This window comes from Marmota flaviventris, chromosome 3, assembly GCF_047511675.1.
Source record: "Marmota flaviventris isolate mMarFla1 chromosome 3, mMarFla1.hap1, whole genome shotgun sequence".
Taxonomy (NCBI): Eukaryota; Metazoa; Chordata; class Mammalia; order Rodentia; family Sciuridae; genus Marmota; species Marmota flaviventris.
The window spans coordinates 97,314,141-97,341,559 of NC_092500.1; the positions used below are offsets into that span (position 1 = coordinate 97,314,141).

At 34.8% G+C, this 27,419-nt stretch overlaps 1 protein-coding gene across 3 annotated transcripts in view; it reads left to right on the forward strand.

The window, feature by feature from the left end:
- Positions 1–27,419, forward strand: part of Lrp6 (LDL receptor related protein 6) — a 190,762-nt gene that overhangs the window by 98,595 nt on the left and 64,748 nt on the right. For all 3 annotated transcript variants that reach the window (XM_071610133.1, XM_027955944.2, XM_071610134.1), the window contains exons 8-15: positions 10,253–10,469; positions 11,122–11,411; positions 12,307–12,533; positions 14,420–14,604; positions 15,389–15,715; positions 22,810–23,012; positions 25,066–25,277; positions 26,687–26,877. In XM_071610133.1, coding sequence (XP_071466234.1) covers positions 10,253–10,469; positions 11,122–11,411; positions 12,307–12,533; positions 14,420–14,604; positions 15,389–15,715; positions 22,810–23,012; positions 25,066–25,277; positions 26,687–26,877 — 1,852 coding nt within the window. The remainder of the gene's footprint in view (positions 1–10,252; positions 10,470–11,121; positions 11,412–12,306; positions 12,534–14,419; positions 14,605–15,388; positions 15,716–22,809; positions 23,013–25,065; positions 25,278–26,686; positions 26,878–27,419) is intronic.

Here is a 27,419-nt window from a genome sequence, read left to right on the forward strand (position 1 = left end):
TAATTAATTAATTAATTAATTATAATTAGGTATATATGAGAACAGAATGCATTTTGATTTATCGTACACAGTTGCAGCATAACTTTTCATTTCTCTGGATATACACAATGTAGTGTCCCACCATATGTTCAGTCATACATGTAATTTAGGGTAATGATATCCATCTCATTCCACCATCTTTCCTGCCCCCATTCCCCCTCCCCACCATTCCCTCCCATTTACTCCATCAAAATTCCTCCATCCCCACCCCCACCCTTATTATGGATCAGCATCCACTTATCAGAGAGAATATTCAGCTTTTGGTTTGGGGGGATTGGCTTACTTGGCTTAGCATGATATTCTCCAACTCCATTCATTTACCTGCAAATGCCATAATTTCTTTGTAGTCTTTTAACAGGTGCATGGTATCTATTTACTTTACCTACTGAGTAGAAAACATTTCTCTTTGTCACCTCTGTGAGATTTGGCATCATTGAAATCTTATTTCCATAGATGTTTATTCTATTTTTATTAAATTCCATTTATATTCAATTATTTTGTATCCCATAAAGTTGTATTAAAGAAAAAATACACTTCCCTAGCCTCTAATCATCTCTCTCTCTCATGCATAAACTTTTAATCAACTTCTTGTTTTGGATATTGTCTGGAATATTTAAAAAATGGTTTATTTTGAACATAATTTGAGTTTACTGTCTGGAACTCTAGCATTCCCACTACTGTTCATTTCATAATGGGTGCTTGGTTGTCTTACTGTCATCTGTTGCTTGAACGTGTTTAGTCAAGTGAAGTTACATAGCAGCAATTTTGGTAGTAGACTGGCTGCATTCCAAGATTTCATGGGTAATTCTGTCTTGATATTTAATGAGCCGATGAAACTGCTGAAAAACTGGATGTGATATCTGTAGAAAGTTTGCTCTTACCTTGTCTTTGTGCAGATAATATTATGGTTAACCTACATCAACTTCCTGTTGTAGCCTATATTCTCAGTGTGGTTTACAATATTTGGGGGTGCCTGAGAATTTTAAATTCAGGCCACAATGTGGTTGAATCAGATGAAACCACTGGAGTTTCTAGTACAGATTTGGAGTTAGATTTTAGAAATGACAGAAGCCTAATTTCAGTTTAACTAATTAAACCATTCTGAGGTAATGCAGTAAAGCATACTCTCAAGAGTTGCCAGATTTAATTAGCACTGACTCCACTTTTAAAGCATGAGGTTAATCTTCAGCATCACCTAAAGTTTTTCATTTGTTCTGGGTTCAGAATGTTCAAATAAGCTTTTACAACTATTTATTTATTTATTTAAAAAAAATATGGACACAATGTCTTTATTTATTTTATTTATTCTTATGTGGTGCTGAGGATAGAACCCAGTGCCTCACATGTGCGAGGCAAGTGCTCTGCCGCTGAGCTATAACCCCAGCCCCAACTATTTTTTATTTTATTTTAAACATAAGGGACTTAAATCCATATTTACAAACCTAGTAACCTGTCTAAAACTGTTACTTGTTGGATATAACTATAATAGTGATTTTCTTTGAGACACAGCAGTGTGTTATTGCTTCACCCACCAAGTTGCTTCTGCCTATTAGAAAGAGATTGTATGGCCAAATAGTGGAGAAGCCAGTTTTCTAACACATGTGACAACTCTGCAAAAGTAATGGAGGATTTCAGAAAAAAATCATTGGACTTTGTATAAAGGGTAATGTCTAGTTCTGCAGATGCAAAGTCTCACAGTCAGATTTTGTTTAAGCTGTCAGTCCTTTAATCTCTTCAGAGAATCCTTAATATGCTTTCCACATCATATTAGCAACAAAAATGACAAAAGCATTTATTTATAACAACAGTTATCATCATCATTAATATTGCTATTATTCAAGTGCTCTTACCCCTTATTTTTCTTTCTTTCATTTTTTTTTTAATTTATGGAAAATTTTAGATATATAGAAAGCAGACTAAAGATCAACATGAACCACCTAGCTTCAACTAATACCAGTACCAGGCTAATATAGAGTACAACATGTCTTAAGGGAAGTGCCAAGGAAATGGTGGAAATGGATTCATTGATGTAACTTTTTTCTTGATACTTCAAAGAAATGGAAGAATTAGGGTTTGTTTGTTTGTTACTCTTACAAATGTCAGACTGTGTTTTGAAATGTAAACTTGTAAATGTGATATAAGAAGAAACTTCTTTGGTTTTTTTCATTAGAGACTTTTTTGGGGAGTGGTTAGTTTAACCTGTAGTGGAATTAAGTATCAGATAGCTGGGAGGAGGGAAAGACCAAATGAACAACATTTAATTGTTCATGACTTTCTGAGCATGATAGCTGTAGGCCAAGCCTGAAGGTAACAGGTATGATCTATAAAATAGGAACAGATTAATTTCATTGTAGGCTATATTGTCACCAATGTGAAATTCTAATCTGTACAATCCAGTATGTACCACTAGCCAGATGTAGCTATGGAGTACTAAAAAGATAACTAGTCTGAATTGAGATGTACTTTAAGTAAATACATAATAAAAAGACCTAACTAACATCAAAGACCTCATAAGATCTTAAACTACTTTAATATTATATCTTGAAATGTTTTCATTTGGGATATGTTAGATTAAGTAAGACATATAGCATTATTAAGATTATTCTCTGCTCCCTTTCACTTTTTAAAATGTGGCTTCTTGAAAAACTAAAAATTAACACATAGTCCACATTTATGGATTGTATTCTATTTCTCTTGGAAAGAACTATTTCAGACCCATCCCTTTGTAACATGTGCAACAGATGAGAACAGAAAGAGAGGGAATTAGAAGAAACAATGTGATAATAAAATTGTTTTAAAACTCTTTAGCACATCTTAATTACATTGTTTAATTTGAAATGGACAGGAATTGATGTATCTTGTTTTAGTATCTTACTTCATTCCTGTCCTTTCTCCTCCTCCCAAAGAAAAGGGAAGGAAGAAAAGCGGGAGGGGAGAACAAAAAACCTTTTATTAGTTTTTGCTTTAAAAATAAGAGAGTAAGGAATACCTGGAATGGCCTGTTTTCTAATGGATAAAACAAAATATCTTCAGTTGTAGCTTTTCAGATATTTTAGTTTCTGGCTGATGCCATTCTAAAATCCTTATTACATTTGTTGAATAGATATTGCTGAATACCTCTCCCCTTTCCTTATTTTTTTTTTTCTTAAGTCCTTTGCTCCCTTTTCTTCTTCCTGAAACTCTTACTTACATAGAGCATCCCATTAACTCTGGGGGTAAGCTGGAGATGCAGTTCCGTGGTTGAGTGTTTCTCTAGCACACACAAGGCCCTGGGTTCAATCCCCAGTATCCCATCACACACCTCCCCCAAAAGTCTTGAGGAAGTAGCTCAGTGTAGAGTGTTCATGAGCCTGCACAAAAGGCTCTGAGTTCAATCCCCTTTAGGGGTTGAGGAATGTAGATCTTACATGATCAGCAAATGATTTGTGTCAGAAATTAAAATTTGGATTTCAAATATAAGCTCTATCATTCATTGAATACTCTTGGGCAATTTCTCACATGTGAAACAGAGAGGGAGTCACTACCATCACTGAATTATTTAAAGATTAAATAAAATAATGTTAAATATACCATACAATATAAGATATAGTAGGTGCTTTGTAAATGCTAGTTCCTGCTGGTTAAAATTATTACTGAAATGCTTTGGTCCCTAAATGTAAATAGCTAAATTTAATTATTAAACTACAGTGCTTCAAAATAAAAATCAATCAATAAATAGAAAAGACTATGTGATAATGGTCTCTTAAAATAAACAATAAAACCAATATAGAACTTTCTATTTCCTGGGCACCTTATTCCCATTTCCTATGCCTATTTTTGTTATTTGCTTTTGTTAGTTAACACAAAGTAATAAAAGATTAAACAAAAGGATCAGGTTGGAGTCTCCTTTTATTGCTCTACTAGACCCTCACCCCATCTCCCCCCAAATCAAATAATATCAACAATGACATCTAAAGAATGCAAATCACCATAGAAGATATGATAAATGCTAAGCATTTGGAACAGGGCCTCTTAGTGCTAAGGGATTACCACAATCTATCAGGAAGGTAAACTCTTCATATGAAAACCACAAAGACACAAAGACACAAAGACAGGCCTATACGTAATCAGGAAAAATTTCAGAAAATAGTATTTGAAATCCATCTGGAAGAATTTGAATTTTGACAAACAATAAAGGTTTTCCAGAATCAAATAACATACAGAAGCATAGAATAAAAGATGCACACAATATATTTGACTGCTTATGAAAGAAATGCTTTGAATGAGGCAGAAAAAACACATTGGAACTCAGAGGGGACAGCATGAAGCAGGTTATTTCCCTGCAGCAGGAATTCAATTCTAGGACAAAGAAAACTATAAAAACAAGTTGCATCTGAAAGCCCACTAAGGAGAATGACAGGACAAAGCTATTATGTCAGGGACATCTCATTGACCTTTGCCACCATGTTTAGATTGTTTGTGCTAAAAAGAAATATCTTATTTTAAATATAGAATATGGTTAGCAAAGCATTTCCAATTTCTGTTTAAATTGGGGCCAGCTATATTTCAGAACTCTGGGGGGTGGGGCTGTATTTAGAACACACCTACATAGCACTAACACCTCTGCTTGGGTCCAGTGAAGATATTCATTGACAGACATAGTACTACTACTATAACAGAGAGTGCTCCAACAAATTGGCATCCATAAAGACCATAAATAGTCTAACATTGCTTAGATCAGTTTTCCACTAGCTGAATTAACAAAATCAATGTTTGGTAATCTCAGCTACTTGATAAACTAAAGTAAGAGGCTTGCAGATTGGAGGCTAGTCTGAGCGACTCAGACTCAAAATAATTTAGTTTATCAAGTTGCCTAATATGTATGAGGGTTCAATCCTCACTATGACTAAAGCCAAAAAAAATCTTAGATCAACAATTAAATTTTAGTTTGATGGCTAACCTTTGAATGTAGTATTCAGCAAAATTAGTTTAATTTGTTAAATGTAAGCTAATACAGAATGCTTTAAGATAGTACTAAAACTAGGAATAAAGTCATAATCCAATTTTTTTTTTTTTTTGCAGTACTGGAGACTGAATGCACTCTACAATGGAGGTGCATCTCTAGCCCTCTTTATTTTTTTTTTTTTAATTTTTGAATCAGGGTCTCACTGTATTGTCCATGCTGGCCTCATACTTGCCATTCCTCCTGCCTCAGCTTCCCCATGTTGCTGGGATAACAGGGATGTGCTACCACACCCAGAAAATTAGAATTTTTTAAATATCCCATAAGTTTATAAGTAATAGTTAAAGAGTTTTATGATAAAAAGTTATTTAGCACCTGTGTTGGGTGCTCTTTAAAAGGATGATAAACTCCCTCTGATAGAGAACATAGTCCACTGGTAAGTGTATTACATTTTAGATGTGGTATCAATACATTTTCTTGGAGTTGCAGATGGAGATATTGCAATAGAAACTGCCCAGACCTTAGACTAGAATTTATGATTTTGTCAGTTTTAAAAATGAGGTAATAGCAGAACTATAGAACATGGTAGGCTCTTTGAAAGGTGTTTCACAGAGAAAAATTCAGGAAATCTTCAAAAAAGGAAAGAGAAACTGGTGAAATAAAGAGATAAAAAGCAGTCCTGGTTATAGAAAAAGAAATAGGATAATATTGTGCCATAGAAGCTCAGTGAAGAGTTTTAGTGGGTGGTGAAGAATATTGACTATTAAAAAGAGGCAAGAGCAAAGACACAAACAAAAAAACCCAGAAAGTAGTCTTTGACCATTTTCAGCAGTTATCTCATCTGAGTAATAGTTGGAGGCCAGTCTCAAGGAGTTTAGGGAATTAATGTTAAAAGGTGGAGGCAGCTGTCACAGGTCATATTCAAGGAATATGGCAGTAGCAACAGTGGAGTAGTTATCAAAGGGAGCACAGAGTCATTTAACTTAGAGACAGTATCTTTCTAAGATGGGAGAATTTCTGTATGTTAAAGGCAAAAAGGAAGGGGGCTCTATAAAGGGGGAAATTGAAGCTTCTGGGAAGAAAAAATGTATTTAGAAATTCTTGAAAGAGGGGTTGAAGAAAAGACACTTGAGACGAGATAATCTCCTTATTAGAATGGGGGCAAAAATAAATTTTAAAGTAAACTTCCCCTACTAAAATTTCCTAAACTGAATATTTAGTAAAGGAAAGTTTTTTGTTTTGTTTTGTTTTTTCACTCTGATTAGAATTTCCGGGCAACAATGATTAAATAGGATTAGGAATTCTTTTTTTTTTTAATTAATTTTTTTAGTTGTTGATGGACCTTTATTTTTTATTTGCTTATTTATATGTAGTGCTGGGGATTGAATGCAGTGCCTCACATGTATGAGGCAAGTGCTCTACCGCTGAGCTACAACTCCAGCCCCAGAAATTCTTTTTATAGGAACTCTGCTTTTAAGAGGAGTGAAGAATGTATCTGTTCTCCAGAAGTGGATGGTATGCCATTGTTTTACATTGATTTAAGTTTTGGACAAGAACACTGTTCAGTGCAAAACTATAGGATCTGAGGATAAGAATATTATATAAGTACATTTTCCTTCCTGTTTTTAGAGGAGGTTTCTTAGGAATTCTGTACAACTGAGGTTTCTAGTGAGGCTCTGATCCTGCTTCTAGCATTATAGGCATTGACATTTTAAAATGTAAATTCAAGTCCTTTGCATTTTATAGATACTACTTATAAGAGCCTTGATAAACTACAAGAGCTGTGGGGGGATCTTTGTATAGGGATGATGATAGTAATCATGGTAATCAATTAAATATGCTTTTTCTCTTAATCAACAGTTATTTTGTTCCACATGAGTTGTCTTCATTCTCCCTAGTCCTTCTCTGACACAGGGGATTTTTCTACAGATAGGCACCATTTAAACCCTGTAGTTGGAGAAGCCAAGTGTTTAAAGTACCCATTTTAAACATTCAAGGTTAAGAAAGCACATAAGGTTTTTAAAAGATAGGTACAGAAACAGAGGCTATTTTATTTATAATAAATGTATTATTTATAATAAATGTTTTATTTATAATAAATGTATTAATTTCAACTTATTTACCATTAAAAATCATTTTAAAAATGTTTATAGTTTTTTGACAGGCTCTTTGATGGGAACTGTGGAATGAATTTGAGGTTCCTGTTATCCTAGAACTCAAGTTCTAATCAGATACATAAACAAATATTCAGCTCCTTTTCGCTTCTTAGTCCTTTACTCTTTCACATTGTTTTGGTATTTGACCCAAAATTTTAAGATATAATATACATATTATCAAACATATCCAGGAAGGGTCTAAAAATAAATTTATGTTTCAAATTAAAGAGAAATTAATAATTTTAAGAGAAATGGGATTTGGATGAGTATTTAGTGTTTTACTTATGTTTTTGACTTTGGGAAAACTAATTTAAGTACAGATTTATATAGTTGGGCTTAATAAGTGTTTTTATGTCTGATATAGACAGATTTAGTAAAATGTCTCTTCCATCAGATATAAACCAAATATTTATTGAAATTTGCTAATGAAAATGTAAGGATATAAGACAGTTTTGCTTGATCAGTTTCCAAGTGTTGGGTTTGTCTGTTCTTAGATGTTCAGCAAGTGTTTTTAAGTTTTTAGGAGAGATAAAGATAATATCTGTCCATTTAGTTAATAATAGTGTTGAGTTACCTGGACTATTACTAATTTTATGGGTTAAAAAAGTTAATATTTGTATGTCAGCTTACATCTGATGCCTTTTTTGGCATCATTGGGGGACAGATGTGGTTCATGTGTACATGTGTTTAGTACCAGAATAACATTTTTGAGGCTAATTTGCCAACCACACAGGCTATTTTAAATGGTAGGAATAGTCTCAGTTGAGGATTGAAAGTTGGTATTTTGGAAGGGTTACTCCATCTTTGAAAACAGCTGTGTAAAAAATTAATAATGTTGCTGTTGGGTGATTGGAGATGTTAGTTTATCTTTGTTTTTGGTACTCAGATTCTAAACTCCATATACTTTTATGATAACAACCTCAGGGAAAGAGAGATTTATTGAGACCAGTTTTACCTGTTAATTCTTTGGTGGTTTTTTTTTTTGTGTGTGTGTGTGTGTGTGGTGCTGGGGATTGAACCCAGGACCTTGTGCATGTGAGGCAAGCACTCTACCAGCTGAGCTGTATCCCCAGCCCCAGTGGTAGTTGTTTTAATAACAACATAAAATGAGAAGTATGCTGAATGAAAAGAGTCCTTAAAACACATCTGTTCATGAGCTAAATGGCTTCATATGAATCTGTTTCCTAAGATGTAAAAAAGGCAAAACTCCTAGGATGGAACTAAAATAAGTTGTAAAACAATTTATGTGGTAATGTATGTTAAGATATATCATGCTGGCCATGGTGGCACAGGCCTGTAATTCCAGCATTTTGGGAGGCTGAGGCAGGAGTATCACAAATTCGAGGACAGCTTCAGCAACCTGGCAAGGCCCTAAGCAACTTAGTAAGACCTTGTCTCAAAATAAAAAGGGATGTAGCTCAGAGGTAGAGTAGCCATAAAATTCAATCCCCAGGAATATGTCCCCTCCCCAAATTATAATTTGAAAACAAATGCAGAAACTTAAGGTTATCCCAGTACATTTTAAATTTTTTCCAAATTTTTAATTGATGCATCATAGTTGTATATAATGCTGGGATTTATTGTTTCATATGCAGATAACAATATAATTTGGTCAATATCACTCCATGTTTTAGTTTGGTTTTGGGTGTTTTTTTTTTTTTTGATACTGAAAATTGAACTTAGGTATGCTTTACCACTGAGCTACAGCCTCAGTCCTTTTAATGATTTATTTTGAGACAGTCTCAATTGATTAGGGTTTTATTAAATTGCTGAAGTTGACCTTGACCTTTGAATCCTCCTGCCTCAGGTTCCCAAGCTGCTGGGATTATAGGCGTGCACTGCCATATCCGCCACTTCCCTGTATTTTAAATTTTCATTTAATAGAAGAATTGCATACTAAATCTAAAATTTCCAGAATTTTTGGAAGGAAGAGCAATAAGAGATTGAAGGGGAAAATGTTTGTGTATGATGAGTATTTGAAATAATTCTCATTAAAACATGATGTTGTGAAAGCATTGTTAATAGTGTTACCAGAGTCTTAGGCCAGAGAGGGCCTGACTTTTAGGAGTCCCAGTAAACCAAGTCTGGGCACTTTGCCCCAAACATCAAACAAAAAAGGTATTGGTGAAGTAAGAAAGGAATTTATTCAGTATAGATATTTTGGGGAGATCGAGAAAATCCAGTATCTTCAGCCCCATCTTTGGGGTTACTGACAAGAGTTTAGGGCTTAAATAGGGGAAGAATTAGGGCATAAGGCACAGAGGCATGTATGCATAATTAAGCAGTCTTGGTCAGACTGAGGTTTGGTTGATCATTATCTCCTGATTGGTCAGGCTGAGCTTTAGAATGCTGCTGATCCTGGTGGGTAATTTCTATTTATCACAATCTGGAATCCAGATTGACTTCAGGAGAGAATGACTCAGAAAAGGACAGAGCCAAAAAGCAAGATAGTGTTAGTTCTTTAATGTTCAGGGCAATAATTGGAGACTTCTAGGTGCTAGGTTTGGTACAGGACATTGTTTACAATGGCATTTTTTTACAGGCATTGTTTACAGTGGAATTTGAAAACCTGTTAATTATGATGTCCCTGCAAACTTTAAAAATACCTCGGTTACTTTTATTTTAGAAAGGATTACCAGCTTTACTTGTTACTTAATTGCAGAGAGGGTGTCATAAACTCTAGATACCTTTGTGATAGTAACCTTAGGGGAGTAAGAGCTTTATTGAGACCCCTTTTATCTGTTAATTTTTTTTTGGCGGTTGTTGTCCAAATAATAACAACAAAATAAAAAGCATGCTGAGTGGAAAGAATCCTAAGAACACATTAACTGTTTACAAACTGTATGACTTCACATGAATCTCATTTTCCTGCTACCGTGAAGATTAAGGTAGCAAAGGAGACAGGCAAAAATGAAGGCAGAGAGGCCATGGTTTTTTCCTGCTTTTAGTTGCCCATGATACTTGCAGGCCCAAGTGAAAAGCAGCCTTTAAATCCTGATACAATAGGAATAACTAGGATATCTCTTGGATTTTGATTGAATAAGCAGTTGTATATCTCATTGTAAAATACATTTGAAAGATAAATACCTCATCCTCTTCAAATTTAAACTTGAAGGTTATGAATACTGATGGCACTGGAAGACGAGTACTAGTGGAAGACAAAATTCCTCACATATTTGGTTTTACTTTGTTGGGTGACTATGTTTACTGGACTGACTGGCAGAGGCGAAGCATTGAAAGAGTACACAAGCGAAGTGCAGAGAGGGAAATCATCATAGATCAGTTGCCTGACCTCATGGGACTAAAGGCCACAAATGTTCATCGAATCATTGGTAAGTAAGTACAGAATATCTTAGAAATGGAAACTAGAAAAGATAGTTAGCAGCTTGTGAAGCAGCAGTGTAAATTGTTGATGTTTGAAGCATTATAGAAATCTTTAATTTTTTCACATTGACTTACCATTCTTGGCCTCACAGTTTGAATTAAGGGACAAAATACACATGAATAAGCATTCATACACCTTCATCAAAATAATTTAATTCTATGGTGTGAATAATGCACCTTATTTTGAAGCTTACTGTACAAAAGAAAGTATTTTGTTCCAGGTATGATAAGGCATGCCTGTAATTTGAACTACTCAGAAGGCTGAGGCAGGAGAATCACAAGTTCTAGACCAGCCTGGGCAATTTAGCAAGACTTTGTTTGAAAACATTAAAATGGCAAGGAATGTAGCTCAGTGGTGGAGTGCCCATGGGTTCTATCTCCAGTAATGGGGGGTTGGGGGAAGGCACTCTGCTATACTTTTATTCTCTATTAGTCCTCAAATTGCTTGTTTTTTGAGAAGAGAATTAGAACTCTAGATTGGGAGCAACATAGTCATAGGTCTTTGTGAATCAAATATGTATTAATTCAGAAGTGAAGTGTGTTGATTAGTCAACATGTGTGTCCTTCTGTGCCCTTTCATAAATTAATTTAATCTTTTAGGTTCTAATCCCTGTGCTGAGGAAAATGGGGGATGTAGCCATCTTTGCCTCTATAGACCTCAGGGCCTTCGCTGTGCCTGTCCCATTGGCTTTGAACTCATCAGTGACATGAAGACCTGCATTGTCCCAGAGGCTTTTCTTTTGTTTTCACGGAGAGCAGATATCAGACGAATTTCTTTGGAAACAAACAATAATAATGTGGCCATTCCACTCACTGGTGTCAAAGAAGCTTCTGCTTTGGATTTTGATGTAACAGACAACCGAATTTACTGGACTGATATATCACTCAAGGTTAGCAGAAAGAATTGGAGTATTAAAGCTGAGACTAAGAGGGAGAATTTCTTGAATTTCTGAATCTGCATGCTATATGGCCTCTCTCTCTCTCATTGCTCAATAGAGTTCAACAAATGACTTTAACTTTTGTAAGGAAGTGAAGGGGAAAGCCTGCTTAGTATATTACTAGGAGCCTTTTATGCAACATACTTTGCTAGTGGTTCTGAATCTGCAAGACATAATCTTTATCCACTTTATTATATTTAAGGATGATAAATGTTATTTTTTGTAGTTAACTGAGTAAAGAGTTGTATGCTTCACATAAAGTGGCTTATAGAGGCTTCACTCTTGACTTAATTTAAACAAAATTTTGAAGCCTGAAAGGTAGAAAGTGCCATTTGTGAGTTACAGCATGTCTTCATATTCTTTTTCCTAGACTAAATATTGAGAAGCATACTGGGATAGAAAGAGAAACTCCTTACTAAAATCTGGAATGTAATTTTTCCTTTTTCCCATTTGTTGGGGGCTCATTCAGATACCTTGTGTAAACTCTTGTGTAATTTGCAAAAAATATGAGTTCTTGGAGCCAGAATAAAGTGTCTACGGCATTATGGTCACATGTTTTTCACTGATTACTAATAAATTTTAAGAAACTCATTCCATTGTTTTAGTAGAATAAATTTTTGTTTTTTAAGAGTTATTCATGATTTTTCTCTCTAAAGTGGCAGTAAAACTCACACAATTGGATTTATTAGATATTTCTTTGCTTGTAAACTATATGAATTTTATTAGGAATCATTATGTCTCTTGACATTTCTGCATCTTTCCGTTTTCAAGATAGCCAGACCAAACCTTTCTGAATAGTGTTTTATACTTGTAACATGTAACTCAGTTGTGAATTTTATCTTTGCAGACCATCAGCAGAGCCTTTATGAATGGCAGTGCACTGGAACATGTGGTAGAGTTTGGTTTAGATTATCCAGAAGGCATGGCAGTGGACTGGCTTGGGAAGAACTTATACTGGGCAGACACGGGAACAAATCGAATTGAAGTGTCAAAGCTGGATGGGCAACACCGTCAAGTTTTGGTGTGGAAAGACTTAGATAGCCCCAGAGCTTTAGCATTGGACCCTGCCGAAGGGTAAATAGCTTTATATATTTATTTTTTGAAACTACATTGCACATTTTGAGGAACATGACCTTGATTTCTTAAATAATGCTCATAAGTTATACGACAACTAAATAGCTGATAGGCTTTATCTAAAACCAGTAATTGAGATTTCACTGGTTAATATTAATTATTAACTAAAGTCTGTTTCTGTTGTTATTTATATTGGGTGAAGAAAGAGTAAAATGGATTCATAATCATATATTACTGATAAGTATTTATAAAGTAAAGAATAGCCCTTTTAAACATAGAATCAACCTGTATTTGCTTGCTCCCACTTCCAGAGTAAATAACTAGATTATAAATCTATGATAGTAAACTCACTAAAACAACGTTGTATTTGAAGAAATTACTATAGTTGTGCCCCCTTTCCCAGGGCTTTGCTTTTTACAGTTTCAGTTAGCGTGGTTCAAAATATTAAATGAAAAATTTCAAAAATAAACAGTTCATAAATTTCATATAACTTTATTACAGTATTTTCCCCATTTTTTAAAATGGTTCTTAATCTCTTACTGGGCCAAGAAATAAATAAAACTTTGTAATATATATGTATAGGAAAAAACTTAAAATATATAGTATTTGGAACTGTCATGGTTTCAGGCATCCACTGGGAGTCTTGCAGTGTGTCCCTTATGGATAAGGGAAGACTACCATGTCCATCTAGTCAGAAACCCACATCAAAAACAACCTCTCTGCACTGACATATTGTGGAATTATGGTGATCTTTGTTCTAAGCGTTAGTTTTCAGATAAATTTAGTAGTTGGAACTAAGAATTCTAATATAGGTTGCTGCTGGCAAGGGTAAAATTTCTTACACGGTTGTTTTTCTTTGGCTCTTTTGATGTACATATGCCTTTCAACTGACAAGTACAAATGAAAAAAAAAAAAAAAAGCCCAGGACTAATTTTCAGGAAAGCATGTTCATACACCTTTACCAAGTTAGCCATCAGCTGACAGGCTGATGAGTGAATGTCTTTCCTCAGTTACTTCTTGAGAGTTGGCATGTGAAATGTTTTCCTAGTGCCAGTATTTAGTGTCTTGAGAATTAGCATCTTCCTAGGTTAGTTGAAAGGGCATTTGGCTAAGGATGAGGTTCTAGTTCTAGGTCTACCATGAAACTGGTTTGGAAACATGAGACAAATCCATTCAATTTCTTTTAGTCCTTTGGTCTCCCCATCTATAAAACACCTATACTGTGGGGTAGTTCTAAGATTAAAGTGAGCAACTTAAAAGAAAAAAAAAAAAAGGAATCTTAACATTTCACAGGGATAATGGTAGTAGTGTTCATTACCCCACTGACACATCAAGGGTGATTGATTGTTCTTATACATACAATATGTTCCCTGGGATGGTATGATCAAATGCATTTTCAGGCTTTGCATTTGACTTGAGCCTTTCAAAGACTCATTGTTTATTTTTACATTTGATGTACTTCTGCAGCTTGTTTTTGAGGCAAACTTATTATATAAATTAAGTTCAACAATTAAAAAGTTAAAGTTATTTGTATTAAAAAACACATAAAGACATTTTAGTCAAACGTGAACCAGATTCTTAGACTGGAGCTTTAATCTTTTGCTTTTTCATGAATAGTCATTTTATAAATGCCATAGCTGCAGTAAAGAAACCATTGATTTGTTTCCAATTCCTAGGTTTGGATGGAGTAAATTCATTGGAAAAACTAAGGAAAGCTGACTCACTTCCTTTTTGGGGAAGTGAAAAAATAAATTTAGTTGAAAATTTGTTTTACCCATTTTCTTGATATGTATTTCTTTAAATTTATTTAGTTACTATGAATGAATATAACCAGTTTTCCCAGAAAGCCAAAAGTGAAATGTTAATTGTTAATTGTTTTGATTCAGATTTATGTATTGGACTGAATGGGGTGGAAAACCTAAGATTGATAGAGCTGCTATGGATGGAAGTGAACGTACTACATTAGTTCCAAATGTGGGGCGGGCAAATGGCCTAACTATTGATTATGCTAAAAGGAGGCTTTATTGGACAGACCTGGACACCAACTTAATAGAATCTTCCAATATGCTTGGTAAGCTTTACTACTTTTTACTGGGATAGTATATTCTTTACACAAATATCAGTGACAGCTATTCATTATTGGTTAGACAACTTCATATAGATGTTTAGCTGCTTTCTCTGTTCTGGAGTTGTATCATTGTTAATAGTAACTACTGGGATTCATATCTACTTCATATGCAAAAATTTCACTATTGTTAGGTTTGTAATAACATTTATAAATCCCTCTAGTCCTGAAGTAAATTTTTATTCCAGTAAAAAATAATAATAAATATATTTATTATACACAATTAAAATAGACCATTCATGGGGCTATGGTTGTAGCTCAGTGATAGAGCGCTTGCCTCACATGTGTAAGGCACTACGTTCTATCCTCAGCACCAAATAAAAATAAAATAATTTTTTTTAGTTGTAGTTTAGTAGAAAGGGCATTTGGCTAAGGATGAGGTTCTAGTTCTAGGTCTACCATGAAACTGGTTTGGAAACATGAGACAAATCCATTCAATTTCTAAAAAATTGTGTTCACCTACAACTAAAATAAAAGACCACTCAGAGGAATTTAATCAGTTATTTATAGTAGGAATATGAGTTTGAGACATGGGGTCAGACTACAAATAGATTAATTTCAGAGAAGCAGTCTGGTTTTAGAGTTACTTTCAAATGAATTGTTCTGTTTTATTATAATGTAATGTTTTACATATTAATATTTTTTTGTGGGGGGGAGACAACAAAATGCTTGTATTTTCACATATTTCATCCTTGTACATCTTCCCTGTCTACTGCCTTTCCAAAAATAGGACTCAACCGTGAAGTTATAGCAGATGACTTGCCTCATCCTTTTGGCTTAACTCAGTACCAAGATTACATCTACTGGACGGACTGGAGCCGACGCAGCATTGAACGTGCCAACAAAACCAGTGGCCAAAACCGCACCATCATTCAGGGCCATTTGGATTATGTGATGGACATCCTCGTCTTTCACTCTTCTCGGCAGGCAGGGTGGAATGAGTGTGCTTCCAGCAATGGGCACTGCTCCCACCTCTGCTTAGCTGTGCCGGTTGGAGGTTTTGTTTGTGGATGCCCTGCCCACTACTCCTTGAATGCTGATAATAGAACTTGTAGTGGTAAGCAGCATTTTGAAAATACTTTAATTTGTCTTTTTCTAGGGTAAATAGTTGTGGATGTCAAGTTGGTCATCTGTTTAATTAAGGGGAAGGCCAGAGGGAGGGTGGATACAAATTTTTGTCACTTATTTGATGATAGCAACTTGATATTGTAGAAAGGTTAAGTCTTTTACCTTTGGGTATTAATGTTTAGTGTAAAATGTACATAATTTCAGAGAGGCATGCATGCATGCATGTTTGTACATAATTCATATTTATTCATTATTAAGGAAGGGAAGAACAGAACAAATAGTACACAAACAGAATCCCAAAACATAACCTCCTGTTCTTTAAAGTGTATAGAATAGGACAAAAAAAAATTTAATTGCATATGAGGCCAGGAAGAAAATGCATATGACAAAATTTAACCCAGTATTACAACATAGTCAATAGATGGGAAACTAGAGAGCACATGTTCTCCAAACATAGTGAATGGTGCTGCTTAATTCCCGCTGGTGTTCTTATCTATTAAAAAATCTAGTCTTTTGGGTCTTTTCATTTTTAAGTATTGGCAAGTAATTCACAATAAACATTATACACATGCAGTGCTAACAGCATAGTGTATAGAAGAACATTGTTGGCAAGGGAAAACTTGGTATATGACTTAATTATATATGAAAGCCCATGTCTTGATAGGCAGACATGAAAAAGTTGGTATGTCTGATCAAGAAATGGGTAGAGGTCAGAAAGTAGATTCATAGGAGACAGAGGGTATGTGCTAATATGGGAGAAAATAAGGAACTTGTTACAAGATACTGATATAATTAACTACTTTGTTCTGTGTCTGAGAAAATGTATCAGAAATCACACAGGCAAAGATTTAATCTATTCTGATAAAGAATTCAATTGTGAAAGAGAATGCAGCCATATAGTTTAATGATTAAGAGATTATACTTTTGAATCTGTCACAATTAGTGTTTTACTTTACACAAGTAACAAATTTTTTAAAGTCTAAATTTTTCTCATTTTAAAAATGGGGATAATAATAAATACCTTATAGGGTTGTTGTATAGACTAAATAAGATACATGCTCTGATTCCTGGGAAGAAGAAAGGGTAGCCTGGAAGTCAAGAATAGCGTGGTAATTCAGGTAGACTTAGACTGTGGTGGTGGCTGTGGTAAGGAGAGATATGATGGTCTCAAGGTATACTTTGGAGCTAGAATGAATAGAACTTAGGGTTCTATGCGAAAAGAAAAGAGAAGAAGCAAAGATGACATCTCAGTTAGGTGTCACTTTTGATAGGCTATGAAAAGATGAGATTAAAGGTATGAATTTTTGAATTGCCAGGTATATTTAAAATGAATGAGATTACCACCTAGGGAGAAGGTAATTTTTCTATAAAGGACCAAATTGTAAATATTTTAGACTTTGTGGGTATGTAGGCTCTGTCATACCAACTTTATTTTATTTCAGTAAAACTTTATTACCAAAAAAATAAAGAAACAAGAAGAAAGCATGCTATATTGGTTTATAGGCCATAGTTTGCCTGTTTCCGGTGGAGAGGGAAAAAAAGGATCTGGTAACCTATGGAACTCTGGTTCAGAAGGGAGAGTTTGTAGAGGACACTGAAAAGTTGCAGAGGTAAGAAGAAAAGCAGGGGAGAATTGAGGCACTGAAGAGAAGAGTTAAAGTTGTTTTTTAAGGACCATTGACTACTGCAGAGAGGTTGAGTACATTGATATTTAAAATAGTATCTATTTGAGTTTTGGGTAAGATTATTATTAGTAACCCTCAAGAGAATGATTTCAGGGAATTAATGCTAAAATGCAGATTTGAGTAGTTTAAAAAATTAATGAAAGGAAAAGGAAGAGGCAGAAGTATTTATAGACATCTCTTTGAAGAAATCTGGCTTTGAATGGAAGAAGAAATTAGTCTTGTAGTTGCTTATGCCCAGGCTTGTTGGTTGTTGGGTAAGGGCCATGAGAAATCACTGCTGAATGTCCCTAAAATCTGTTGACTGCCTTTCTGAGACATGTAAGCAGTGTTTCAAGAGATTTATTGTGTACTATTTTTGGGGGGAGGGGTACTGTTTATTGAACCTAGGGGCGCTTAACCATTGAGCCACTCCCTAGCCCTTTTTTATATTTTCTTTATAGACAGGGTCATGCTTAGTTGCTTAGGACCTAGCTAAATTGCTGAGGCTGGCTTTGAAATCATCACTCCTGCCCCAGCCTCCCGAGCCACTGGGATTACAGGTGTGCTCCACCTTGCCCTACTGTGTGCTCTTTTCATAGTGAGTACTATTTAATTTTTGTGTAGAAATATATTAGATTCTAGGGCATATCATAAGAGAAGTTTAGCACAATGTTCTTGCCTTCCAAAATTTCTAACATTGTGTCCTTTGCTCTTTGACCTGTTTTAAAATCTAAATCAGACTACCTTGTTTCTGTTCTCAAATCTTACAGTGCTCCCCATTTTACACAGAGTAAAAACCTAGCTCTTATAAGGGCTGGTGATTCCTGCATACCTAATCTATGCCCTTTCTTCATAACCTCTGAATGAAAAGGCAAGATAGGTTCTACAAAAACACATGTGCTTTTCTCTCAACTGCTTTATGGCTTTGGAAAAATTATTTAACTTTCTGAGCCTTGATTTGGTCACCTATAAAAAGGAAATCTTGGGAATTATTAAATAACAGTATGATGTACCTGTGAAACATGTTGGAGGCCCTTGATAGTTTTTTTTTCCCCCTCTTTTCCTCCTCTCAAACAATTTTATTTTCTTACTTTAAAAATTAAGGCTATAGGGGCTGGGACTATAGCTCAATGGTAGAGCACTTGCCTTGCATGTGTAAGGTGCTGGGTTCAATCCTCAGCACCACATAAAAATAAATAAGTAAATAAAGATATTGTACCAACTACAACTAAAAAAATTTTTTTTAAAATCAAGGCTGCAGGGCTTTCCTTGTCATCAAATGTGTGTTTCTTCATTTATTTCTTCAATGAATATTTATTTAATACCTAATTCATACTGGGCATGAATGGAAAACAGTGAACGAAATAGACATAAATTCCTGCCCTCACAGAACTTACCACTCTGACAAATAATGAGCTAAATAAATTGTATCAGTGTTAAATGGTGACAAATATTATGTAGAAATATTACAAGCAAGAAAGGGTGGTGGCAGCAGAGTTGATTGTTAAATAAGATGATCAGCAGAGTCCTTACTGAAAAGTGACATTTATGTCAGAACAAGTAAGGAAGTGAACTATAGAGATACCTGGGAGAAGACCAGTCAAGTCAAAGGGGAGAGCAGATGGGAAAGTCCTGGGAGGAACAAGTCTAACACAATACAAGAACGTTTAAGATGCTAGTGTTGCTAGAGCAGAGTGAATAAAAAGATTAAGTGAGATGAAATAGGGAGCCAAATTGTGCAGCCCCTTTTTTTAGTACTGAAGTGGCCTCAATGGCACCTTTGTGCAGATTGGGAAAAGATGTTTCCTCTGGGCAGACTTGATCCTACTGGTACATGACTTGGCTAATGAAGTGTGTGCTGAATTTCAGTTCCTGCTCAGTGCCCTTGGCATGCACAAATGGCATAGTCATATGTGGTGGGTTTTACTTTGTAGTTTATTCTGTTCTCATCTAAGAGCAGCACTTTCCTTTAAGGTACAAGTAAATATTGGTGCCTTCAACACATCCTATTCTACTACTGCATGTTGCTGTCTTTGTTGTGGGAATGGAAGATTCAGACAACATGCTTGTATAATTTTTAAAGCAGCAATTGTGCAAGAGATGGAGGATTTGTGTTTAGAGTTTACATAAGTTAGAATGGATTTAGTCTTTAAAAATGCCATATTCTGTGTCATTCCAAGCCCCCAACTCATGGTAAAATAAGTCAGAACATTAGTTTAGAGTTTTAGAAATAGTGTAACCATTTGTAATTGTAAATGTCTTTTGAGTAGACTTTTTGAAACAAGCATTTTCTTGGAGTTACAATTGGCTTCATCTTAACCTGCATTTCTAGAACAAGATCTGCACCCAATTGTGAAATCTTATTGAAGGTTAAAACTTGTCTTGGGGGTGGGGAAGAAATCCTACTAGAAGCCAACTGTATATTTGATAAATTGTTTCCCAGATAGGAAAATTTGGGAACTAAGATTATGGGGTCTTTCTGCTAAGTTTCATTTTCTTAGTATCTACATAGTGCTTATGCTGTTGGAAACTTATCAGTTTACAGTCTTTTTTTCTTTAAATTTACTAAGAATATTACTGACAAAAATCAGTCCTTAAAAAAAGTTGTAGGAGACTTTGCAGCTACTTTATGTGAAATGTTCTTAAGGCCCGGACTCTTATTACAGTTGTTAAAAGTTAAATAAATACATGATGGGCTCCATAATATAGAATTCTAGCAGATCATTGACATCCTTTCTAAAGCTTCCGAACTAAATATGGACTTTTAATTAATGAAGAACTTAAATGAAGCAGAATTTCATTGTTGTGAATATCAAGTTTTTTGTGAGTGCAAATGAATTCCTTTGGGGTTTAAGTCAATATACATTTGAGTGTGAATGTAAAGTAATCCAGAGAACCACAAGTAGTGGAGCTATAAACAATGGGGCATAGATTAAAATAGGCCCTTAGTTCTGACTTGGCTCTTTTTTTGGATTTTTTGTTTGTTTGAAGTCAATACTTTTTATTTAAGGAATTTCCCAGGGTGATTGTTTTGTTGTACATCTCAAGGATTCCTTTTTAGAAGAACTGATGCTTAATTTAGTTGTCCCATCATCCCACAATTCTTTGGCAGGGGATGGGGGGCTTCTATTTCCATTTGAATTATGCACATATTGATAATGATTTCAGGATTCTTCATCTAAGATATTTGGGATCTAATTTTTTCAAGTAATTGATTTTAGGATCACTTTGGAATAGATGGATCTGCCTGGTTCTCAGTTGCTGCAACTTCTCTAAACATCAGTGAGTTCAAATCATATTCATTCCTATTATCACCCTCAGGAATGCCAATATGACAGTTAAACAAACATGATCCAAACACAGTAAGATATATCTTCAACTCCACATATCGTTTTTTGAGGATAGAAGCTTTTAAGAAAGAAGCCATTTTCTTATATTAGTATGAAAATTGGAATATTGAATCAATGTATCTGAGATTTATTTCATGACTTGTTCTTTTTGTCAACTTGTTAGTCTTAAAACCAGCCTTTTTAGTTATTAGTATCCCATCACTATAAGCTATCTTAGGTATGACATTTCTGCTTGCGTATCCAAACTCATACTGAACAATGAGTTCTGGATTGCAAAGGGGTGGGTTTTTTTTGTTTGTTTGTTTTTTTAATGTTCGTATTTCTGAGAAGGACAAAATTCTACTAGATTTAGGTGATGACTGGAAACCGAGAGAATGGAATATAATTATGGAATTTACACACACACACACACACACACACACACACACAGAGTGGTCTTCTCATCTGATTTCACTTTCCAATGTTTCAGATATCTTACCTGCCATTTGGAAATATTAAATGGGACATCCTAGAATTTATAAATTTTAAATTCCATGTAGTTCTAAGAAGCATGATGAAGTCATTTTTCATCCTGCTTAGAATGTGAATTCCTTTGTCCAACATGTCCATGCTGTATATGCTACCTTGCCTGTTTGTCACTTAGTACTGCAGTGCTTATATTCAAGTTGTACTTATTTTACTTAATAATGGCCCCCAAACATGAAAGTAGTGATGCTGGCAATTTTTAATAAAATTATATAGTGTTATAAAAGAATATTATTTAATAAAAATATATTATTATAATTATTCTGATAATATTCTATTCTTATTGTCAATCTCTTACTGTGCCAAATTTATGCGTTAATTAATCATAGGTAGGTGTGTGTATATAGGATTCAATACTGTCTGTGTTTGAGGTATCCACTGGGAGTCTTGGAATTCATCTCCCATTAATAAGGGGAGACAGCTGTATTTTAGTGAGGATTTTAAAATGCTACTAGATTTTGTAGTTGTTATCACTGGCATTCTTTTCTAGATGTTTCCCTATTATAAAAGTGATTACATAATAACCAGAAGCCTAGTCCTTGGGAAAGGGAAGTGTCTGCAATGTATTTTCCCAGTTCATGAATTTAGGGAATCAACTTAGCATCAAAGGAGAATTTTATTTTAGTGAAAATATAAATGTAAGGTTTCTTTTGAGGATTAAAAATAAAGAATGTGGGGCTGGGGTTATGGCGTTAACGTACTTGCCTAGCATGAGTGAAGCACTGGGTTCGATTCTCAGTATCACATATAAACAAAGGTCCATCAATAACTAATAAAAAAAATTAAAAAAAAATGTGAAGTGTCTATATTATTAATTTTGGGATAATTTTTATCTGCCTTTTCTCCCTGCAGCCATCATATACACTACAAAGCAAAATAAAGTCTATATCTGCATTTCATGAGTTTTTGTCTAATTCTTGTTAATCTAAGTTTATTAATGCTACTAATAATAATTGATAATAATAAACAATAGCTATTTGTACTTTTATATCCTGGCTTCCAGTTTTTAAAGTGTTTTCATTTCTGTGATAGAATTTTTATAGCAACTCAATGAGAAGGGCAAGGTGGCTATTATCTTTATTTTACAGTTGGATAAAATTTGATCAAGAGGAGGGTCAGTGACTTAGTAATCAAATGATTAGATAATGAACAGTCTGAATTTAAAATAATAATGAAGATTCTTCTTTGACCTATGGAGGCCCAGGTTTTCGGCCACACACACACACAAGAATAGGTTAAGGAGGAGTAGAGTTATTCACCTGATGGACTAGAATTAAGTTTACGTTTATCAAAAGTTTCATTGAAATCTCCTATGATATCTGTGATAGAAGAAGAAAAGTAGATTATGTCACTGGGTAACTGGTTTGGTAACCAGAGTGCTCGTCATTGTCGCTCTGAAGAGAGTTTTGGATTGCGTATTCTGAATCCTGCTATGTCTGTCTGTATTGTATGCAGGAAATAATATACAATAGTCTAGTAAAATATTTGAGTAATGCAAGACTCAGAATAACTATATTTTGGGTTTGCTCTTTTCTTTTTTTAAGCCCCTACCACCTTCCTGCTCTTCAGTCAAAAGAGTGCTATCAATCGCATGGTGATTGATGAACAACAGAGTCCTGACATCATCCTTCCCATCCACAGCCTTCGAAATGTCCGGGCCATTGACTATGACCCCCTGGACAAGCAGCTATATTGGATTGACTCACGACAAAACATGATCCGAAAGGCTCAAGAAGATGGAAGCCAGGTAATTCAGGGTTCGTTAATTTCTCCCCTCCCCTTCCTTCTCCTCTTTCTCTTCCCTCTCTCCTTCTTTTCTCTTTTCCTTTCTTTTATTTTCCCTCTCTCCCTTTCATCTGTCCATCCATCTGTCTTTCTGTCTGTTTTTCTTATACTGGAGATTGAACTCAGGACCTCACACATGCTAGGCAAGGACTCTTGAGCTATGTCACCAGCCCTTTTAATTTGAAACAGGACCTTGCTAAGTTGGTGAGGCTGGCCTTGAACTTGTGAGCCTTCTGCCTGAGCCTCCCAAGTAGCTGGAATTAACAGGAGTGTGCCACCATACTTAGCCAGGCTCAGTTCAAAATCCATTTTTTCTGACTGGTAATTGGACTAACCAATTATACTATTTCACTTGGTTCTTGCCACACACACACAGAGAGAGACAGAGACTGAAATTCTGAACCTAGTAGCTCTCTTTTACTCCTGATGATTTTTCTGAGTGAACAATTACTTGACAGTGGTATTGGGTTGGAAATTATATTAGGAGAACTTAAGCTCACATATCAGTAATGACTGTCACTGCTACCCACATCCATTTATATAGTTTTTTTTTTTTCTTATGATTCCATTTGTGTGGAATGTTAGAAGTTTTGAAGTCAAATAGGCCTTAGTTCTGATCCAAGCTCTCTCCTTCCCTGGGAATCTCATAAATTTTTTTAACTGAAAAAAATGCAAAGTTACATCGTGCTTACCTTTATATGATAGGGACTTGACAAATAAGTGTTACATTACTAATTACCTATTATTTAAAAGGTTCAGAGGACAGCATATATAGCATAATTTTGTAAAATTTAAAACATCTAGGATGTGCTATTGATCAAATTTTTTTTGGTAAATATTATTTAGTGACTGTGAGATGGGAATGAGAATATTGTCAGTCTTACTTATGCCTACACACTAGTCATGGATTTATATACCACTCTAATACTTAACTTCCTTGCGTTCTGTGACCGGGCAGGGTTAGACTGGGATTACAATAAATATAACTATTGTCTTCCTTATAGCAGTGATGTTAAATTGAATTTTGAATGTACTAAAATTTAGGGGGATTAAATTACTAATTTTTGTTACATCTTTTCAAACAGTAAAGAACAAGATGGTAATATATTTAGAGCTACGGAAAGATCATTTAGGGGTGAGGTTATAGTTGTGTATTCTATATACACTTTATACTGGGTAGGACAGAATTAATGATTGATAACTAGTAGATAGAAGTTATGGTTATTATATAGCCAAGGACATTGCAAATAAATTAAATAACCTCATTAAGGGATGTTAATAGTAAAGTCCTAGTAAAGGAAATGTACTTTATTCAGATGGACAAATCTTCCTATGATTGACTTTGTTAAAAAATATATATTTATTTTATTTATTTGGAGGTGAGTTTCTGGATTAGAGAAAGAGATGATTGATAGAGTTGGTTTGTAGCCCTGACTAGTGTTATCATTTCTAGAGCAGTTTCTAAACTCTTTAGACATTTGGGGCCAGATAAATCTTTGTTGTGGGGGCTATCCTACATGTTGTAGGATGTTTAACAGCATCCTTTGCGTCTACTCACTATATTGCCAATAACATCACCATAGATGTGACAACCAAAAATGTTTCCAAACATTGCCAAATGTCTGTAGGGACAGAATTTATCCCTGGTTGAGAACCATTGCTCTAAAGGTATTTCTAGGGTGTGGTTCTAGCCATTAAATCTACAGTTTGCTGAAGGCTGCTGTTACTTTCTTCCTTCTGTTTCTAATCAAGGCATCATTAGGTTCTTGGAGCAACTAATCTATCCTCGGCTCCCTCTTCTGCCCTAGGCCATAACAATCCCACAGAATATTTGAGATGCATGTTAACAAAGAAGTACATTATCTATAAAAAAATGTATCAGTAAAAAAAGCTCCCAGAGACTTGAGAGGCCTTCTCAGGTGTGTAACCACATAGGTGGAAGCATTGAGTAGATACCTCAGGGCTATTTGTTATGGAGTCTTTAACTTTCTGTGTGTGACTTTTTCTTTCCTTAGGGCTTTACTGTCGTTGTGAGCTCAGTTCCGAATCAGAACCTAGAAATACAGCCCTATGACCTCAGCATTGATATTTATAGCCGGTACATATATTGGACTTGTGAGGCTACCAATGTCATTAATGTGACCAGATTAGATGGAAGATCAATTGGAGTGGTGCTGAAAGGCGAGCAAGACAGACCTCGAGCCATTGTGGTAAACCCAGAGAAAGGGTATGTTACTAAAGTGGCATTCAGATATATTTGCATCTGAGACCCTTCTCAGTCTTCCTTTTCAGTTCTTTATTTATCTTTTAAATTTTCTGTGCTCCTGTGAACAGCTCATTATTCTCTGTCCACTTGCCCATGCATTTTATTAACAGCTTTCTTATATTTTCTTTGATTTCACTGCCTAGAATTTCCTTTCTTGGTTTAGTTCTAAATTTGATCCATACCTTCAGGACCATTTCAGCTCCTGTTTCCTCCATGAAGTTTTCCTTGGTCTTCCTACCTCCTGCCAGATGTGATTCTCCTCTGTCCTAGATACCCAGTGCTCTGTGTCTGTTCCTCTCTATTCATATTTAATTCTTTTCAGTTTGTCTTCTACTTAACTATTTTTCAGTTGTATATTTCTTATTAGACCTTAGACTCCTTTATGACAAGAATTAATGTTTTTTTTTTCACTTAATACAGAGCTTTGCATTTAATAAATATTCAGTACTCAGCTGCATCTGAATGAAAGATAAGAAATTCAGCAGGGAAAGTAGCTTATTTAAAAAGAATTACAGGAAAGGGATGAAACCTATAAGTTAATATAAGAAATGATTAATATATAACTTATTTTTAGTAATTAATAGGAAAGGAACTTAAAATTTTATGTCCAGTTTTCTCTGGCCACTGATTTCTTCTTTATTGTAGTATTCTGAAAACATTGGCATACTGTATCTAATACTCTTACATTCAAATCTATGAAAGTTAATTCCCTATGAAATTGTGTATGCTCTTTTTTACTTCTATGAAAGTAGAAGTATACCAAGACCTTTTTTAATATTAAATTTTAGTGGGGAGGGAGAAATGGGGAAAGGTGAATCAGTGAATACTAAGTTGTAGTTAGATCAATATTTTTAAAAAAGCTAGAAAAAAGAATTTTGAATGATAATTAAGATAGTTATACTGGGTTATGCATGTATACATGTATCCAAACATCATATGTTACTCCATTAATATGTACAATTTTTATTAGTTTTAAAGTAAATTAGGGGGGTGTGGTTGTGGCTCAGTGGTAGAGTACTTACTTGCCTGGCACGTGTGAGGTACTGGATTTGATCCTTGGTGCCACATAAAAATAAATAAAATAAAGGTATTGTGTTCATCTACAACTAAAAAAATTTTTAAAAATAAATTAAAACAGATTTAAAAATATCTAAAAGTAAGATTTAAAGATATTAGTTGACCTTCATTTATCTTCTTTTTTTTAATAGTGATGGGAATCAGACCCAAGAGCTTTATGCTAGTAGGCAAGCACTCTACCACTGAGCTACATCCCCAACGCCATCTCTATTTGTCTTAATCATTAAGAATATTATTATTTTACATGGTTTCTTACTTTGATAACTTCTTATTTTCTTCTAATTACTCTTCAGGTATATGTACTTCACCAATCTTCAGGAAAGATCTCCTAAAATTGAACGGGCTGCTTTGGATGGAACGGAACGAGAGGTCCTCTTTTTCAGTGGCTTAAGTAAACCAGTTGCCTTAGCTCTTGACAGCAGGTTGGGCAAGCTCTTTTGGGCTGACTCAGATCTCCGGCGAATTGAAAGCAGTGATCTGTCAGGTACTTAAGAAGTGTATTTCCCTATTTTGATTTGAGTTTTTAAGATGGTTTGTTAGTAGCATTTGTATTTTTCTTGCATTGTATTTCTGATAGATTTATTTGTAGTTTTATCTTCTATAGTATACATCAAGTTGGTTGGATAAAAGCTTTTTCTTTTACTATCTAATTATTTGCCAGTTTTCTTGATAGGGTAATAGTATATTTCTAATGTATCTTTCTTTTCTCTTAGTTGTTCTCCTCTAGTTCATGTTCTCATCATCTGATTGATGGTCTCCCTGCTAGATTTTCCTTAAAAAAGTATGTGTGGGGCTGGGATTGTGGCTCAGCAGTAGAGCACTTGCCTAGCACAGGTGGGACCTGGGTTCAATTCTCAGCACCACATAAAAATAAAAGCATTGTGTTGTGTCCGTCTACACCTAAAAAAGTAAATATTAAAAAAATAAGCAACCGGTGTTACCAGTTTCTTATGTATCCTTCCTGAAATATGCTGTGTACCCACAAGAAAATACAGTTATGCACTCTATCCTCGCTATCCTTTAAAA